Here is an 18,207-nt window from a genome sequence, read left to right on the forward strand (position 1 = left end):
TATGACAAGTGAGAGAATATCATTGTTCTAAAATGAAAACAGTTTAGTCTTGGCTTGACCTTCTTACACATATTTTTAACATGACTATCAAATTTTAAATTAATATCTAGAGTTATGCCAAGATACTTAAATTCGTTAACTTCTTTTATACCTTTATTTTTAGCCAGCACCTCAAAAATATCCCTTGCAGGCCTATTTCTTTACATTTAACATTAAATGAGACAGCTCAAGCCATCTTGAAATATGTTATAAACATAAACTGTTCTATAGCCAACAGCCAATCATTCTTTCAGATTCTGGAGCGCATTCAAGTACTGAAGAAAATTATAAATGATCATTTATCTTAAATAAAACAAATACATTTATAAATATAGTATATATATGGTAAGCATACAATTTTACTCACCTGGGAAATGGAGGCAACTTGAATGGTTTGTGAGCACAATTAAGTGCACACAGCATGCCATGTCATTTGATAATTGTAGGTAATAATTCCAAAAGGCAGTTGACTGTGTAAAGCTACATAAAACAAAATGAAAATAACATGTATATGCTGAGTTCAGCAGCTAATCAGTCGGAAGTGATGTGACAGCAACCAGTGAGACCTAAGTGTTACTCAAGTGGCCATGCTCTTAAATATGCAGACTTAATATAGCTTAATAAAAACGAAACAGAGGAGTTATGAGAAAAAAAAAAAAAACACAGTTGTCATGAAGGGTAATGTTATCTATATGCACCAAAACCATCTTTTGTACCAGGCTGTAAACATGTTTTCATCAGCTGTACAATTGGCCAATTTAGCACTGCAGTCAGTGAACATCTGGAGTTTATGAAGCCAGCCTCCAAAGACGAGTCGATGAATTGCAGTTACAGTCACTTCCGTATTGGCTTCACAAGGGAAAGCAGGTTGTAAAGTCTGATTTAAGGCATATATTTTTCTATTACAGTATTAACTCTAAATATAAGTTGTAAATAAACCCCCACACACATATAAATAAATATTGATCATTAGTACATTAAATGATAAATCTACACAGAAAATAGGCATTTTAAATGAAAATAATATTTCACAAAATTCGTTTTTATTTTTGACTGACAAAAACTGAGCCTGGGTGGGCAGAATAGACTTGGTATTATCAGTGAACGTCAGTAATAATTTTTCTTTGATTTCATAATATTCACAACATGTACCATGATTAGCTTCTACTTATCATTAGTTTTTGCTTACCAATGCAAATTCATCACGACATGAGGGTTTTTATGTATGACAGGCACAAAAGGAAGAAACAGGTGTTCGTTATTAGAAACACTCACCATTGTGTAATGAAGTGGACAAATTTCTCACTGAACTGACCAACTGGAAGTACAGGGGGATCCTAAAAAAACAGACATGCATACACATGATCACAAACATACCCACAAGACAGAATGAGCATATCAGGATATGTGTTTCCAAAAATGAATTTAACTTGTGGGTTCGGCTGGCCTTGACTAGGTTGCAGAAGGGTTACGATCCATAATGAGGTATGTTCTATGTGTGGACATTCAAAAGCAGCTGCGTATATTACATTTTGGAAACACCTGAACCTCTCTATTGTTGGACAGGTGAAGATTTCTGACGCACAGGAGATGGGACAAACATGCAGACAGACAAAAAGCTCACACTTGCAGTGAGAAAGATAAACATTAGATATGCAGAAAGCATACAGTTAATAAGAACATTTAGTTACCGCAACCTCAATATCATCTTGATATGGTGAACAAATTGCATCAGGCTAAAGAACAGACTCAATGAAAACAATTAAATTAAAGCCAAATTTCCGATCTTGTTTTTTTTGTGTGTGTGTGAATAAGACGAATATTATTTCAAGATATATTCAGTGTAACATAAACTTTATCAGGAAACTAAGATACTATTCGATCTAAGACTAGAGAAGAAAAATAAGGCATGTTTCAGAGGAATTTGTTTTTTTTGTGTTCCCACCATAATCATAATTTGAATTAATCTGACCTCAGGGGAAATTGATGACATGAGCACGTTACGCAGACACAAAAGCATTGGTGTTAAAGACAGACTTGAGATTCAAGGTGTTTAGGAAGGCCGGATGTATAGGAAAGGAATGTGAATAGATTCTTTTAAGAAATGCCTGTTTGTGAGAGGACAAAGAGATGAAGAAACTGCTTTAACAGCCAGCTGGAATTAAATTAAACCTTTATTGGACAATACAAGCAATCACGCTGTCGTTTGCAAAACACACACATAGACACAGATGGCAGGAGATGATGGAAAGGAGTGATCTGATGTTTTGGAGGAAATTATTGATGGATAGTAATTTAATATGTGATCCAATTTTAAAGTTGAATCAAAATTCCATGGAGTGGATGTACATTTTTAAATACAGAGTTCATAAACATCTAATGCCTTTGGAAAAAAATAAATAAGCCTGTCAACTTGATGATTTTAATGTGATTTAGGCTACGTTCACACTGCAAGGCTTTGTGCTAAAATCAGATTTTTTTTCTCAGATCTGATTTTTTGCGTCGCTGTTCACACTGTTGTAACAAATGTGGCCAAAATCAGATTTCCAGTGTGAACAAATCATAGTCCTAAACTGACCCTACTCACAGCACAAAATGTCTAATTATGCACACAATGTGTGTACTATTAGAAGTGAATAAAGCCCAGTGTCAGATTATGTTTAACAGGATTATTGACTTTTTTTACAGACAACCACTTTGTTTTTTATGAACTTTAAATGGTTGATTTTCTAGTACTAATGTGCATTTCTGTGTTTGAAACCTAAAATATGTGTTTTGTGATTATTTGTTATTAATGAGAAGTGCAGTGTGCCTCTTACCGACCACCGGTGTGTAGTGAACTCATTAAGGGTTAATTAGCAGCCGCAGATTGAACTGCGAAGGCAGAGCTCATGTCTGGTGTTAAAAATGATATTGTTTGCAGAGTCTGATAACCTAGCCCTGGGGTTCCCAAACTGTTCAGTATGTGACCCCCAAAATGACAATGCCAATGACCTTTTAAGTTTGGTCTTTAAATGTCTTAAATTTTATAATATTAAAGAGATCTTTGTCATGGGGTTTTTACGCCTCTATGAGTTTCTTTCTTCTGTTGAACACAAAAGAAGATATTTTGAAGAATGCTGCTTGTAAGGACCCATCGACTTCCATAGCAAGAAAATAATTATATGGAAGTCAATGGGTCTCAGAAACCAGCAATTTTTTAAAATAACTTCTTTTGTGTTTAAAAGAAGGAAGAAAATGAAATGGATTTTGAACAGTGAAGGTTGAGTATAATAATGGTAGAATTTAAATTTTTGGGTGAACTATCCCTTTAAGCCTTAAATGTCAAATAGTGAATTACAACACTAAACAATACATTACCCAATAGGCAAAATCTTAATAAATAATTTTTCATTAAAAAAAAATGTAAATAGCTCCTCATAAAAAGTGATTCGATTCCATACGCATTTAACCCGCTCTGAAAATCCACAAACAAAGTTGAGTTGTGATAGACCCTTTGCACATTTCCGGGTTTCTCAGTAGTGGAAGGCGTCATGGTTGGGTAAACTTAGAGCGCAGTGAATAAGAGAATACAAAAAACTCAAAGTGTAACAGGACATGATTCCCATCCTCTGAAGCCTTTTTTTCATTCTGTTGCCCTTTCGAAGAAGGTTTAGAAGCATTAAATACTCTTTTAACAGAAATAAATTCCCTTTTGTTCCTGAGGCAATAAGGCTTTACAAACTTACATTTTAGCAAGTTTAAAATTTTTAATATATGGGTCCCTCCTGTGTTTTTTAGTACCATTTATGAAGTTGCTATGAAGCATGCTGGATTGGGTTTTTCAATATTGTTTGTAAGTGATTTGTCTCTGTAAAGAAACAAATTACAAATACTAAAATTACTGTGAGTAGTTTTTCCTCAGGAATTTTAATTCACTAAGTAGTTTTAAAAATGTGTACTTTTATTTTCCCTTGAGTACATTTTTAGTGCTGTATATTTACATTTACTCCACTACTTTTCTTTAACCTGCAGTCACTATTTTATTTTTTCCTATCAATGGGGATTAGTAAAAAAAAATGAGTGATTTATAATTGCACAAACTATTTGGAAGCATTAAAGGTGTCCAAGAAGATGTTCAAAATCTTTACACGCATTGACCCAGAGACTGTTTAGAAGCATGTCACTGATGAGAAGATGAAGGATGTTCACTGTATGATGACCAAAATGGCGTCATGACGTCAGATTGACGTTGTACCCCAACGTCGTGGAGATGTTGCATTTTGTTTGTTTGGAAATGAAAATTGGGTTGGCGTCAGAATCCAATATCAGGTCGACATCAATGTCTAACATAAAATCAACCAAATATCAACATCTAATGATGTTACAGCTTGACAATGTGTGGATGTTACCACTATGACGTTTATCAGATGTGATTTTAGTTGCCGTAAGTGATGAAAAAATATCAGTATTTGACGTCAATATGACGTTGGTTTAAGATGTTGGCTCAACGTTGGATCGTCGTTATTGGACATCAAAATATTGTTGTTTTTAGACGCTGGCTAGACATTGAATTTTATCTGACATCCCAACCTAAATCTAACCTAATATTAACGTCTTATGACGTTGTGTGCCAGCTGGGCAATGACTAAATGCACTACAGAATGTTACACTTACACACACATGCACAAATTACATGTAAACACATCAGCTTTTTACAGTGTAATACTCGCTACTCTTGAGTTCTTTTGAAAGGGCTACTTTTTACTCATACTTTGAGTAATATTTACAACAGATACCTTTACTCTACCTGCACTACATTTTTTGGCAAGTAATGGTACTTGAGTATGATTTTTCAGTACTCTTTCCATCACTGATCATGAAATGCTACTGCTCTAATTTAATTGGCCCTTGTGAGACTAATAAAGCTGTTAAACAAGTATTTTTGTACAATCCTATTTGCTGAAATTAAAATAAATAAAAAAAAACTCCACAATAATGTTATCAACTTCTCAGCCCTATAGACGCGGCATTAGAAACGCCTCACATAAGCGGTATTCGTCTTTTGTATTTTGACGGAAAGATGATATAATACATTCATAAATGCATTTAAGTGTTCATTCGTTTCTTTGAAAAACAATATATTACTTGGTTAAAAACTTTCAAGGATTTAAGATTATGATGATCGTTAAACACGTCAAACAGTTTTGTGAAAAGGGTCCATTGTATATACAGTACAGATATTCTTATATATAGCTAAAGGTACACTAGAACAGTTATAAATTATTGCACAGCCTGAAGGCCACAATACACACACACACACACACACACACACACACACACACACACACACACACCAGAACCAAAAAAAAAAAAAAAAAAAACCCAGATTCATAACCAGGCAGATGTAAATACAGCTACACGCACACAACCTCACACATGTACACATACAAAAACAGATGCGGCACACTGGAGGAGGCACAAACACCTTCATTTGGGGGTCTTTGATGTGGCGGCTGCATGAGGAGGATGATGATGATGAAAGCACTGTTATATTATGCAGCTTGCTGCCATTATCCAACACTACAAACAGAGCCAGACCACGGCCCATCTTCCTCCACAATACCAGCAGTAAATATACATGTAATTGCCAGCAGCAATTATCAGGCGAAATTAGATCAGTAATTACAGAGGTGAATTTAAACCCGAGTCTTATTAGAAGCATCAGGGTTGTTTCAATACATGAGCAGAGAGGGACAATTAAAGACGAGCCGTCGTGCAGATGGACAAGTGTGCGGTTTCTGAAAAGAGTTTCTCCTATAAAAGAGGTGCGCTAATAATCTGCAACACGGCAGCAACTATCAGAGCTGGAGCTGATCAGGGGAATTGGTGAGGGGAAAAAAAGGGGTGAAAGAGTAAACAAGAGGACAAAAAAAAGCTTTTGCGTGCTTCACCTCATTTAGCCGTTTATTCACCCTTCCCATGAGCCCTGCGAGGCCTTGCGGCTGATTATTTATACCGGGGTCACCATGGAAACCATCCATGCACACTCACAGACACAATGCCTTTCAAACAAACTGGACTGTCATTACTGGCATCCTCTCAAAGTCCAACTGGTCAAATTAGATGATCAACTACCTGTGACCTTAATCACTTTCATGGACTTCTTTGCAATGCGTTTTGGTGACTTTTCTTCATGATCAATTTTAAGATCAGGTTTAGGAAGTCTGAACACTTGCTGTTACATGATTTATGTGTAATGAGTGGTACACTACATTATTATAGTATGTGTTATGCAACTAGGATACTGTGCCACCGCAGTAGAACAGCTATCATATGCTTAAAAATGAAAGACAAAATATAACAGATAAATAAAATGAACAGCAGAAGTAACAGAAGCTGATACTCTACACAGACACTTTAATATGTATGATTGTAAAAATTACTAAATGAAATATCAATTTAGGCAATATATATAAAAAAATATATATATACAGTATATATATATATATAGAAAGAAAATGCATCCAAGTGCATACACTATGGACAATTTAGCTTACCCAATTCACCCATATCATGTCTTTGGACTGTGGGGGAAACCAGAGCACTTGGAGGAAACCCACAGAACATGCAAACTCCACGCAGAAATGCCAACTGACCCAGCCGAGGCTCAAACCAGCAACCTTCTTGCTGTGAAGCGATAGTGCTACCCACTGCGCCACTGTCATGCCCACTTGAGCATGATCAGTCACAATTATCACTATTGACTTACTTTATTAACAGCATTAAATGCATCTACCCACATGTCCTGCAAGCATCTGTATTTGTTTGCTTATCAGCTAAACAAAACAAAAAAAATCATGAAAAATCTTTAGTTAACACCAAAATAGCTACTTATCACAAATAAAGCATATCTTTGTTCCACAACAGAACAATCACAGGTGATCAGCCTAGATTAACCTGTGAATTTAACATGCCTTGAAATGTGTTTCCTAAGAGAACTTGTGATCTGATTTTTCAAATACGTATTTTGTCACTTTTTTATGGATGAGTGAAAACCAGGTACTACAAACTGAACTAAACCAATGTACCGTGCTCAGCATATTTGAGTAGACCTCATTCTGAAAATATTTTTTTATATTATATTTTTCTCCATTTCTCAGTGAATACAGTCAATGTGTTTTGGTGCATTTAAACAAAACAGATTTATTGAATAGATATATTTATTAAATAATATTTTAGTCACCAAACATATTTAGAAATAGAAAATAATACAATTAAATTCAAGCAAAATACTGCAAAAAAAAAATTACAACCTACAAAATGTAAACTAAATTTTTCTAATTTTTTCTTTTCTTGAGTTTTCCTCTTTTTACAATTTGTATTTAATTTTTTTCTCTAACATATAAATTTGGGTGTACTAGTTTTTGGACTGTTATAGTAAGTTATTTTGTTAGATAAGCTCCAGATTTGGCTTCAATATGCACACATATAATATTGTATAGCTTCCTTTTTAAAAATATGAATGTAAATGAGAGATTTGTGTAGGGTGTAACTATATATGCTGAGCACTGTATGTTGCTGGCAAACATGTGGAAGAGCAAGCAAATGTACTTAATTTTGGTGAAGTATGAATATCTTGCTTTGATTCACTTACAAACAGCTCATAATGGCAACATGTTACATGTATGTCAGCCTGCAAATAGTAGAATTGCAAAACCTTTGTTTGAAAGCATAAGCATAAGTGTTTACACTATAAAAAATAATCTTCGATGACACTTTAGTTTAATAACCAAATATCATTATTAACAAGTGGCTTATTACCTGTCTATTATTAAGATAAGGAGAAAGAGCATATTCAGCATGATCTTATTCTAAATCTCCGATCACACCCAATACCTAAACCTAACTACCACCTTAAAGCGACAGTTCACGCAAAAATTAAAATTTACTCACTATTTATTCACCCTCAAGTGATTTAACATTTAAAGTTTCTTTATTTTGTTGAACACAAAAACAGATATTTTAAAGAAAACTGGAAACTGGTAACCACTGGCATCAACAGTAGGAAAAACAAACATTATGAAAGTCAATGGTAACTCAAGTCAGGAACAAGAAAAGGGCAAGTAAACGACAGAACTTTCAGTTTTGGATGAAATATCCCTTTAATAACTATTTATAAGTAGCAAAATAAGAGTTTATTGGAGTAAATTTCATAGATATTGGTTTGTTAACAGCGGAAATTGTACATTAAAATAAAATATGACCCAATCTGATCATAATTATGTATTTTCGACTATCTCAGGAAGGTCTAAAATATTTTAGACCACATTTATAACTGTACTTACACTGTCAGAAAAAAATGGTATGATGTTGTACCAAAGAAGGTCCAAGCCCTTGTCACTGTGGCAGTACCTTTTTAAGGAACAGAATTGTACCTTAAAACAAAGACACAAATTTGTACCATTGCAGTTTCTACCTTTAAGGACATGATTTGTACATGGGAAACCAAAATGTACCTTTGGTTTTTAAAACCTGCAGATACAATATTGTACCTTAATCAAAGGTACAAACCTGATCCATAAAGGTACCACCACAGTGACAAGACACTTTGCACTTTAACAGTGTCAAAAAATGCTCACCAAACATTTATTTAAAATGCCTTAAAAGTTTAGTTTACAATACCTATAATTTAGTTTTACCAGTTGTTTTTTATTATATAACCTGATAATTAATGTTTATGAGTTTCTTTAAAGATAAACTTTTAAATGATGATTCATGTTTAATATGGAAATTATTCATAAAATCACTTTGCCTTTGCAGTAATATTTATTTTCATAGATATTGAAATAAAGGAGTTGTTCACTTTTGTACCGTTTATTGAGAACAATTGTTTACCTTCATTTCAAAGGTACAGAACTCATAAGAGGTCTTTTCTGTACCATATAAGGTAAAACTTTTACAACGTTTCCTCAAGAAACATTATTTGTACCACCTTATACCTTTTTTCTGAGAGTGTAGCATTGACCCCTCTAATCGAATTGGAGAAAATGCATCTGAATATCCAATTTCTTTACTTTTAAATGCCATTTCATAATTACTGATGGAGAAGTTCACATGTAATGCATGCCTGATCATAAATTCACAACACAGAATATTCTGCATAATACACTGACTGCTCTTAATGTTCTCCTCCTACAGATATCCTTCTCAGTCTGCCCAGCCATTCTCTCAGGTTTCGTTTCTAAATGTTTTCGTTCCATCACATTCCCTCTGCCTCTTTCTCAGTCTGTGCACTAGATTACTCTTTAAAGTAGGTCCTGGGGAGTAGCCACAGCTCCCTTTCACTGTCTCTTTCTGAAGGTTGTAAGTCAGTGGCAGTGAGTAATAAGGCCTGGTCAGCTAAATGCAGTCGGCAGCGGCGTGGCGACGCTCTCTGGCCTAAGGGAGACTGAGCGAAGGGCACGGCAGAAAATAGTTTGAGTGATGCCTCTGCCGGGTGAGTAATGAACAGTTCGCGCAGGTCAACTCATTACACGAGCGGCCGTTTAATTATTAATTACGTGCAGCAATCTATAGCAGAAAGGACACGTTCAGTATGTTTAATGTGTGTTTATGCTTGCCTCTCCTTCATCTCTCCGTGGCGCTGTTATTAGCATGTGTCAGTGAGCAGCTCAAGCAGAGCAGAGAAGGGAGAGGCTCCCCCCGCCCCGCATCCCCCCCCCCCCCCACACACACACAATTAACACAATTACTTATTAATTACTCGCATAGCAGTGGAAAGCGCATTTAAATGTCGGAGTTGCCATGGCCTACAGGCTTTAACTAAATGCTGAGGAGACGGATGCAAATTTCTAGATTGTTTGAGGGTGGAGTGTGGTGAAAGATGACCTCTTGTACCCCCTCTGATCTGCTATTTTAAAGAACAAATCGTTTGCTTAATAATAGTTATTGAGATCAAAATGTCATCTTTTTTTACTATTAAAAAGAAAAAGCAAGTATTCAATGCCAAAGGGGTGTACAACTGCTGTTGATATACACACCCACACACATGTACACATTTTTCATATATTTTAAAGGTCAACCAGGTTTAAACATGCTTTGAAATGTGTCTCCTCAGACAACTTGTGATCTGTTTTTGCATAGACCAGTCCCTCTTATGCTGAGTTCAGACTACATGATTTTAGCCCCAATTTTGACTCGCAAATCGGTGCTCACAACTCGGTGCTCCTTCCTTTAAGTAACAATCACACAGAGTCAAAAACACGATCTCAGAGAATCGCCGTTAACACCCGTGATATATTTGGCATGCTAAATATCTGGAGCTGTCGTGCTGTGTAAAATGTGTTCTGATTGAAAATAACAACGACGATTACCTACAGTCAGTGGTGAAAAGAGTACTGAAAAATCACCAAAAATGTAGTTCAAGTAGCATAAAAGTATATCTGCTTTAAATATTACTCAAAGTATGACTAAAAAGTAGCCCTATAAAAAGTACTCAAGAGTAGTGAGTATTGTGCTGTTAAAGGCTAATGCTTTTAAATGTAATTTGAGCTGGTGTGTGTAAACGTAACATTCTGTAGTACATTTAGTTATTTTTTGAGACTATTTGGCAATTTTCAGACTGTCTAAACAGTCTATCGGTCATTGTGTGTAAAGATTTTGGCCATCTCCTTGGCCGCCTTTAAATGCTTTCAAACAGTTTGCTGCATTTATATAGCGCCCATGTTTTGAGGTTGTTCAGTATGATGGGATTTACTTCCTATGTGCGATTTGATTGGACAGGAATTGCCCGACTGATTTGTTTTAGACAAGAAAAAAATAAAGTAGTGACTGCAGGTAGAAGGAAAGTATTTGAGGAAAAGTACCAATATAGCACAAAAAACATACTCAAGGGAAAGTAAAAGTACACATTTTTTAAACTACTTAGTAAATTACAATTTCTCAGAAAAACTACTCATTTACAGTAATTTGAGTATTTGTAATCTGTTATTTTGCACCACTGCCTACATCCAATGAGAGAGAAGCATTAAGCAGCAAGTTAATATGGCTTCTTTTTGGTCTATTTGGACCAAAGAAATGGTGGAAAAACTAGTATAAAGTTGGCAGCAGCACCCATGTCTGATGTGTCATTGGAGCAATACCACAATCAGATCAAAAAAGAAAAAAATTGGAGGAAAAACCATTTTCTACCCCACTAAAAGCTTCTTTTCATTATGTAGTTAATAACAAAAGATATACTACGTGACATCATGTTGTTTCCATGTCACTTCTTGCGTGTATTTGGTTGTGAGATGTAGTTTGTGGACCAAGACAAAGTTGATGGTGATTCTCCTATTGTAAATTCATGCGTTGAAACCGTCGATCCATCAGCAGTGTTGGAACACTAGCCCAGATAGTCATACAGTGTGAAAACATCTATGACGCCACTACTTTGAAAATCATGAAGTCTGAACCCTGCATTATTTTTTCACTTTCACTAAGCCCTACTACAAGTACTACTGAATGAACTAAACCATGAAATGCTGCTGGCACACAAGCGGGACAGCAAGCAAATGAACTTCACTCTGGTAAATCACAGTGTAGTATAAATATCTTGTTTTAGGTTACTTTTAAACAGCTCATAACGACCACAAGTTACATCAGCTTGAAAACTATAAAACAAATTCTACCCATAAAATGTAGGAGAAAGAAAAAAAAACAGTACGAAGTAATTACTCGAGTCCGAATCATTACCTTTTTTGAATGACCCATAAAAACAAATCATAAATAAATAAAGATAAGTTACGCACAAATTACCACCTGTCAATCACTTTTTCCGCGGGACTCTGGCATGAATAGGCAGAGTGATTGGTGTCATTTTAACGCCGTCGACAAACTTGGTCGGTAAAAAAGATGCAAGACCAACAACAACCAACCAACAGTATCTGAGGTTTTCACTAAAATTACTAAGTACATGTGTGAAAGCGAAAGATTGAAGCAGTGTACTGACACTGTGACACGTTACATGATAAATTTAAAAGACAGAAGAGTTGTTAGATAGAGAAAAGATTAAATATCACGTTCAACAACTATAGTAAGACGCGATCCAGCTGTACTGTACATCCGTGATAAACTTTCCAACGTGCACTGCTTTCTGGAGCTCAGACAAGCGCATGACAGTGTGTGTGGCTGTGTGTGGCCATGTGATGTGCGCTTTCAGCGAACGGAGGGCTGTAAAGAAATGCTAGGTCAAACACGGTGTGGATAATTTTCATTCTAAAATAACATTTTTACACTAAGACGTATTATTGTTAACAGGGCCTAAGTGTATATTTTTCGCGAGCACGTTAGCGACGGGGTAGAGGATCGGCGATGCCGGCTCAGCATCCTGTTGTCTATCGGCCATCGGCAATGGACGATGGCATCGTCTATCGATCCAACCCTAGTTCCACACAATTTGTGTTGGAACAACATGAAAGAATTAAGTTAACTTATGAGTTTTTACAGATTTAAGTGAATTGAACATAACACAATTAAGTTGTCCCAAAAAAAGAAATTTGAACAAACAGCAAACATCATTTTTTTTTGAGTGTACATGTGAACCAAAAAGCCAGTAAAGAGTAAAAAATATGAAGAACTACTATACCTGGACTGGACGACATGCCATATAGAACTCTATACAGTACATAGAAGTACACCAGAAAAGTGTGTATATCACAAAAGTAAGTTTACCAGGGAGCTGTATCTATTTCATGGAATATGTGGGTTTAACTGACCCTGACCCAGCTCCTCAGAGAGATGAGGGTGAGAAAATGTGTCAGGGTTTAGCTGGGTGTATTTTAGCGCCTAACAGATGTCAAGGTTAATGCAACTACTCTGTGGTCCATAACCCTCAGTTGTCCAGAGCCCTGTCATGCTACATTAAACCAGCAAACTGTGTGTGTGTGTGTGTGTGTGTGTGTGTGTTCATGTTTACACATGTACAAGTGGTGAAAGAGAGATAGTATGAGGAACAAAAAGAAAGTAGAAGATAAAGTAACAATTTTAAGCTGCAAACTCAGTTTGATCACAGGAGAGACAGTATATTGAACTATAAAATTATACTGTTGAATATAATGTGGAGTGTATAGTATAGGAGTATAGTGTGGAGTCCCGTATGGAAAGCTCCGGATGGAAAGTTTTGTTTTGTGTTTACCTCATAGTTAAAGTTGTTGCACGTCTGCCGGTTCCTGCCTCAAAATGAGCAAGTTTGAGTCACTTGTACATCCCGGAAGTGTTCAGGAAAAGCAAAACAGAAGCGAAGAAACTCGACACAGAGGAACATTTACACCCCACTGCCAACTAGCGTTTTGGAAGTGTTAATGCAGACAAACAGAGACATGGCGCAGAAGTATAAATGCACAGCCATGCGCGTTGCCTGCGCCGTGAGTTACGCCGGTCACTTGACGCAGAAGTATAAACCAGGTTTCTTGTGGAACACAAAACAAGATTTGAAGAATGTTGAAAACCAATAGTGACTGACACTGAGTGTTAATGACATGTGGCTTTCAACTAGGGCTGCACAATATATCGTTTCATCATGGATATCGCAATGTGTATGTACGCAACAGACAAATCGCAGAATGTTGAGTTATTGAGGGATTATAGTTGATCAGCACCACAATTAGAAATGAATGAGATGTGTGTAGTCACTGCAGAGTTTAACCATAACAGAGTGAAATGCATGTGAATTAAAGGCAATTAAAAACAGTCTAAAGCACAAACAAATAATTTGTAACTTTAATAAATATTAAAGGTGCAGTATGTAAGTTTGACACCCAGTGATTGAACTAGGTATTGCATTCCTGGTTCAAAACAAAGAAGCGCAGGTTGCTAGATTGGTGACACCAACAGGAGCGAGTCTGACTATTGAACCTAAAGGCTGATTTAAATTGTGTTCTATATAAATGCAACAACACGAAAGAAGAAATCTTTCTATATTAAAAAGAGTTTTTGTCTTAACCAACACCTGAAATTCATATTTTAGAAACGGCTTCTATTTATCCCCCCAGTATTCAGTGTAAAATGCAAGCAATGTGAGTTTGAATGCCATTTTACATGACATTTATTGCCATACAACTGAAAACAGCAGCACATAGTTCACCTCAGATCTTGAAAATAAACCAAGTTTAGAACTGGGGTTCAAAACCATAAACTTTACCATTTTGTGAGTGAGTGCACTATTCTGTGCTTCTGAATGGCTGTTTTTACATTTCTGTTGTGTTTCATCTGGTGCAAACAGCCAAATTGCTTATCACTGCGCATCTCGTCATGTAGCGTGTTGCAAAGACTAGAACACACAAGACATGTCACTCCGCCTACTAGTACAGGAGCCAATTGACAATCGTACTGTATTTGGTAAATAAAGCCAGACTTCTAGCACAGGTGCCAATCATCGATCGCTATAAACTAACGATACTCCAGGGGAAGAGCTTGGACCAGACGTGAGTTCTGCCGATTCTGTGTGATTTGGACATTTAGAAATTAAACTAAAGTTTCAGCTGTTGTTTAATTTCAATGATGATTCCTAATATGAAATACAATCGTAAGCTTGGCGAGCAGTTTTGAAGAATTTGAGGTTTCCTATTCAGACAGAACGCCTGAGTATTCTGCCAAAGAGGCGTTTCAAAGATGGCCACTGAGTGAAATGATTTGCTTTAAAGGGACTTTCCATGCTTTCAGGACATGGGGTTACAATGAAACCTGCTCACCTAACGTTTACGTTCGTAATATTTATATTATTTGCTAATTAATAAACTCATATGGAATCTTCGTCTCATTTTAAAGGCTGCTATTGTCCACCCTAAGTTGCATTTTGGTCACGGATGCATGCTTTGAGAGCCTTTCTGAATAAATGAATGAAATATGCTGTTTTCCAACAAGACGACCCGGGGTGCTGAAATATAATTGGCTAAACCGACATTGGGCGGGTTAAAGGAGCCTAAAGAAACACTCACATTTTCAAAGCAGAATATCTGACTTTAGCATTGTTTTTCAGATAAACAAGAATGTTCACTTAGCATGTTTCTTAAATATCTGCAAACATATGATGGTATTTGTATGCTTCAGAAGAGTCAAAAATGTACAAGCAGCACCTTTAATATTAATGAACTATTAATATAATGAAGACTATACAGAATTTTTTTTTTAATGTCTGTACCTGAATATTGACTTTTCAGAAAACCATAAAGTTAAACAAGTTAAAAATTAACTATTTCTTTCCTAATCGAGATATCCAGCCATCTGGTGAAATTGTATTCATATTGCAATATATATTGAAGAAAAATAAAACATTGCAATGTCATGTTTTTTCAATATCGTGAAGCCCTACATTTTTCAACACATCTTCTTTTGTGTTTATCAGGAAAAAGAAACTCATAAAGGTTTAAACCACTGGAGATTAAATAAATGTTCAGTGCATTTTCATGTTTTGGTGAACTATCCATTTACTTCGGAACAGCTACATTTTTCCCACATGTTTAGCTAAAAACGGCCAAATCCAGAGTTATGCCAATTGTTTAATTTGAGGCCTTGACTTCAGCACGACCGTGCTCTTGACGGCTCTGGCTCTTCAGAGCTTAAACCCTGAACAGAGCTGATAATGCACCTCGCTTCATTAGGAAACAAAATATCAGCTTTCCACACCATTAGGGACGGTTTCGTACATGGGACACAGACTCACCTCATCAACAATGCACTGCAATAACTGAAGAGGCTGCGATAGAGGGGGGTAGAAGAAAAAGAGATTAGACCCCATACAACGTCCTTACAGTGCAAAGGAAATAAAATCATTAATGCAATAAAACAGGTAGCAATACAGCTTAATCAAATGCACTCTGACTCGGAAAAAGCCATTTGATCTGTAATGTTTTCTTATTTCTAATGGAACCTAATCTGAATACAGGCTGTTAAGATGGAGCGTATTATTGTCTGGTATTAACTTTAGAGGGAGGCAACCATGCGAGGTGAGATGAAAACTGTGAGGGGTTGCAAGAAGAGCCGCCTACATCTCTGGAAATGCACGAAAAACACTTACCATTAAAGAGCCCTGGTTCTTTTGAATCTGTATGAGGAGAAAAAAAGGGAGAAAAGGATTTAGGTGAGAATGAAAAAGCGAGAGTGAAAACATGCAATTGGCATGTTACAATCACAAGCACTGCACCAGGACATGCTGATGATCACTAGGGGGAGATTATGAAAACCCTGATGGCAAGATATGGGCATGATGTGTTAACATCGTTTACATAATGAAAACACAGTCGATAATAGCCCGATCCTCAATTAGGATAAGCTTCACCAAGCATTTTTGTTTATTATTAATTTCATTTTCCTGCCTTGTAATCACCTCTAGGTTTACATCTTTTGTCTCTACATGCACACAGACCACAAAAATCATAAAGTTTGTAGATAAAATGGTGATTATTTAAGGAATTATCTTATATTTACATGCGCATTTTTAATAATACCAGTTCTGCTAGATAAAAGCAAAACTTATTTACATATTTTGTTGTTTGAAATGAAAGAGTACTTTTTCCACAACCTCCTACTTTAAATTAACAGCTAATGTTGTGAGGCTGCTCTGATGACATCTTATGCTAGTCATTGATTCTCCTTCTCAATTAAACACAGAGCAACTCCCTTTAAATACCTGGAGACACTGGACCTTTAATGTAGGAACTAAATAACTTGCAGCATTGGATAAAACTGCAAAGCACTCAAATCACAGGACAATTAGATGCATAAATATTTGTTGTATGTGCTGTTTTTTAATTAACCCACTGGAGTAAGATGAAATACTTCAATCTTATCTCTACTAAATCAAAACCGCTTTAAATACATGATTTTGGCTCCTTTTAGGAAGAGTTTAAAGCACCACAATTGATTAAATTAGGTCCAAAATGGAAACAAAAAATAAATAAATAAAATATAAAATAAAAATGAATTAAAAAAATAATACAAAGCCGTTCCTTTTATTCCAAAAAGGTTGTAATTATTTGTGACAATTTTTCTCCAGTGTACAGATACAAATTAAAAAGATGCAAAAACTGTTCAACAAAACCTCAATTTTTGGTGCAATCCTGAAACCCATTCAGCCCAAAACAAGATTGTGGACGAGACTGCACCAACATTGTTTTGTCTGCTCTCCAGTTTAATCATAAAAAATTGGACTGGATCTGGAATGGAATGACTACACAACTCTTTGGCCAAATTTTCAGACTTCTAGATTATAAAAATGTTATAACTTTATAAACAATATCACATACCAAATTGTTTTCAATAATTTGTGATTATTAACAGCTTTAAAATGTTGTAATTATTTGTGAAATTAACCATCAATAACAATTTTTCTCCAGTGTATAGATACAAATGGAAAAAATGCTTACACAAAATCAAAGACTGTTCAACAAAATCTCCAATGTTTCCAACCATGTGACCCATTCAGCCCAAAACAAGATGACAGACGATACTGCACCAATATTGTTTTGTCCGCTCTCCAGTTTAATCATGAAAAACCTGGACTGGATCTGGAATTATGTAACTCTTTGGCCAAATTTTCAAACATCTTGATTACAGAAATGTTATAAAGTTATGAACGCATAAAATTGTTCTCAATAAGGCCATGGCTGTGATTATTAACGTTCTTAAGGGTTAGTTGTACAACAACAATCTTGCTGCTGTGATGTTGCTTAAATGTAGCATTAAAGCTCTGGGAGAGCAAATGCATACAGTAAAGTCAGATGAATATGGGGCTCAAAATGAGCTCAAACCAAAACAGCCGGAAAACAGAAAAGGCAACAACAAATCAATCAGGAGGAGAAGCGCTGGAGGCTGTATACACACGCCAGCCAGTCTGCAGTCTTCAAAGATTTTCCGAGCGAGCCATTGAGAGACGCCATTAACTCCTGACAAAGAATGCAAATTAATCCCAACATGGGGTGAGACGAAATTAAAGAGCCTTTTATAATCAATGACAAGATAACAGAGAAAAAACACACACACACACAAAACAGTGGCAGATTTGTGGCTGTGAGTGCGAGTAGAGCGGGGGGGGCAGGGCATCAGAAGTTGATGCCGAAATACAACGGGCATCTCTCGAGATCTCGCCATACAATGGACAATGACTCCGCGAGCGTGTGTGTGTGTGAAAGAGAGGGAGAACAGACAGAT

At 36.1% G+C, this 18,207-nt stretch overlaps 1 protein-coding gene across 11 annotated transcripts in view; it reads right to left on the reverse strand.

Moving 5' to 3' along the window:
* map2k5 (mitogen-activated protein kinase kinase 5) overlaps window positions 1–18,207 on the reverse strand; it is a 95,999-nt gene that overhangs the window by 25,505 nt on the left and 52,287 nt on the right. For 7 of the 11 annotated variants that reach the window (XM_087258523.1, XM_087258521.1, XM_087258531.1 and 4 more), the window contains exons 18-21: window positions 16,076–16,102; window positions 15,722–15,754; window positions 1,315–1,376; window positions 407–519 (exon numbers count right to left, since the gene is read on the reverse strand). In XM_087258523.1, coding sequence (XP_087114649.1) covers window positions 407–519; window positions 1,315–1,376; window positions 15,722–15,754; window positions 16,076–16,102 — 235 coding nt within the window. The remainder of the gene's footprint in view (window positions 1–406; window positions 520–1,314; window positions 1,377–15,721; window positions 15,755–16,075; window positions 16,103–18,207) is intronic. The other 4 variants (NM_001114317.1, XM_087258520.1, XM_087258528.1 and 1 more) reach the window with 1 other exon arrangement.

The sequence above is a fragment of the Danio rerio genome, chromosome 7 (genome assembly GCF_052040795.2).
Source record: "Danio rerio strain M-AB ecotype USA chromosome 7, GRCz13ab, whole genome shotgun sequence".
In the NCBI taxonomy this organism is placed as follows: Eukaryota; Metazoa; Chordata; class Actinopteri; order Cypriniformes; family Danionidae; genus Danio; species Danio rerio.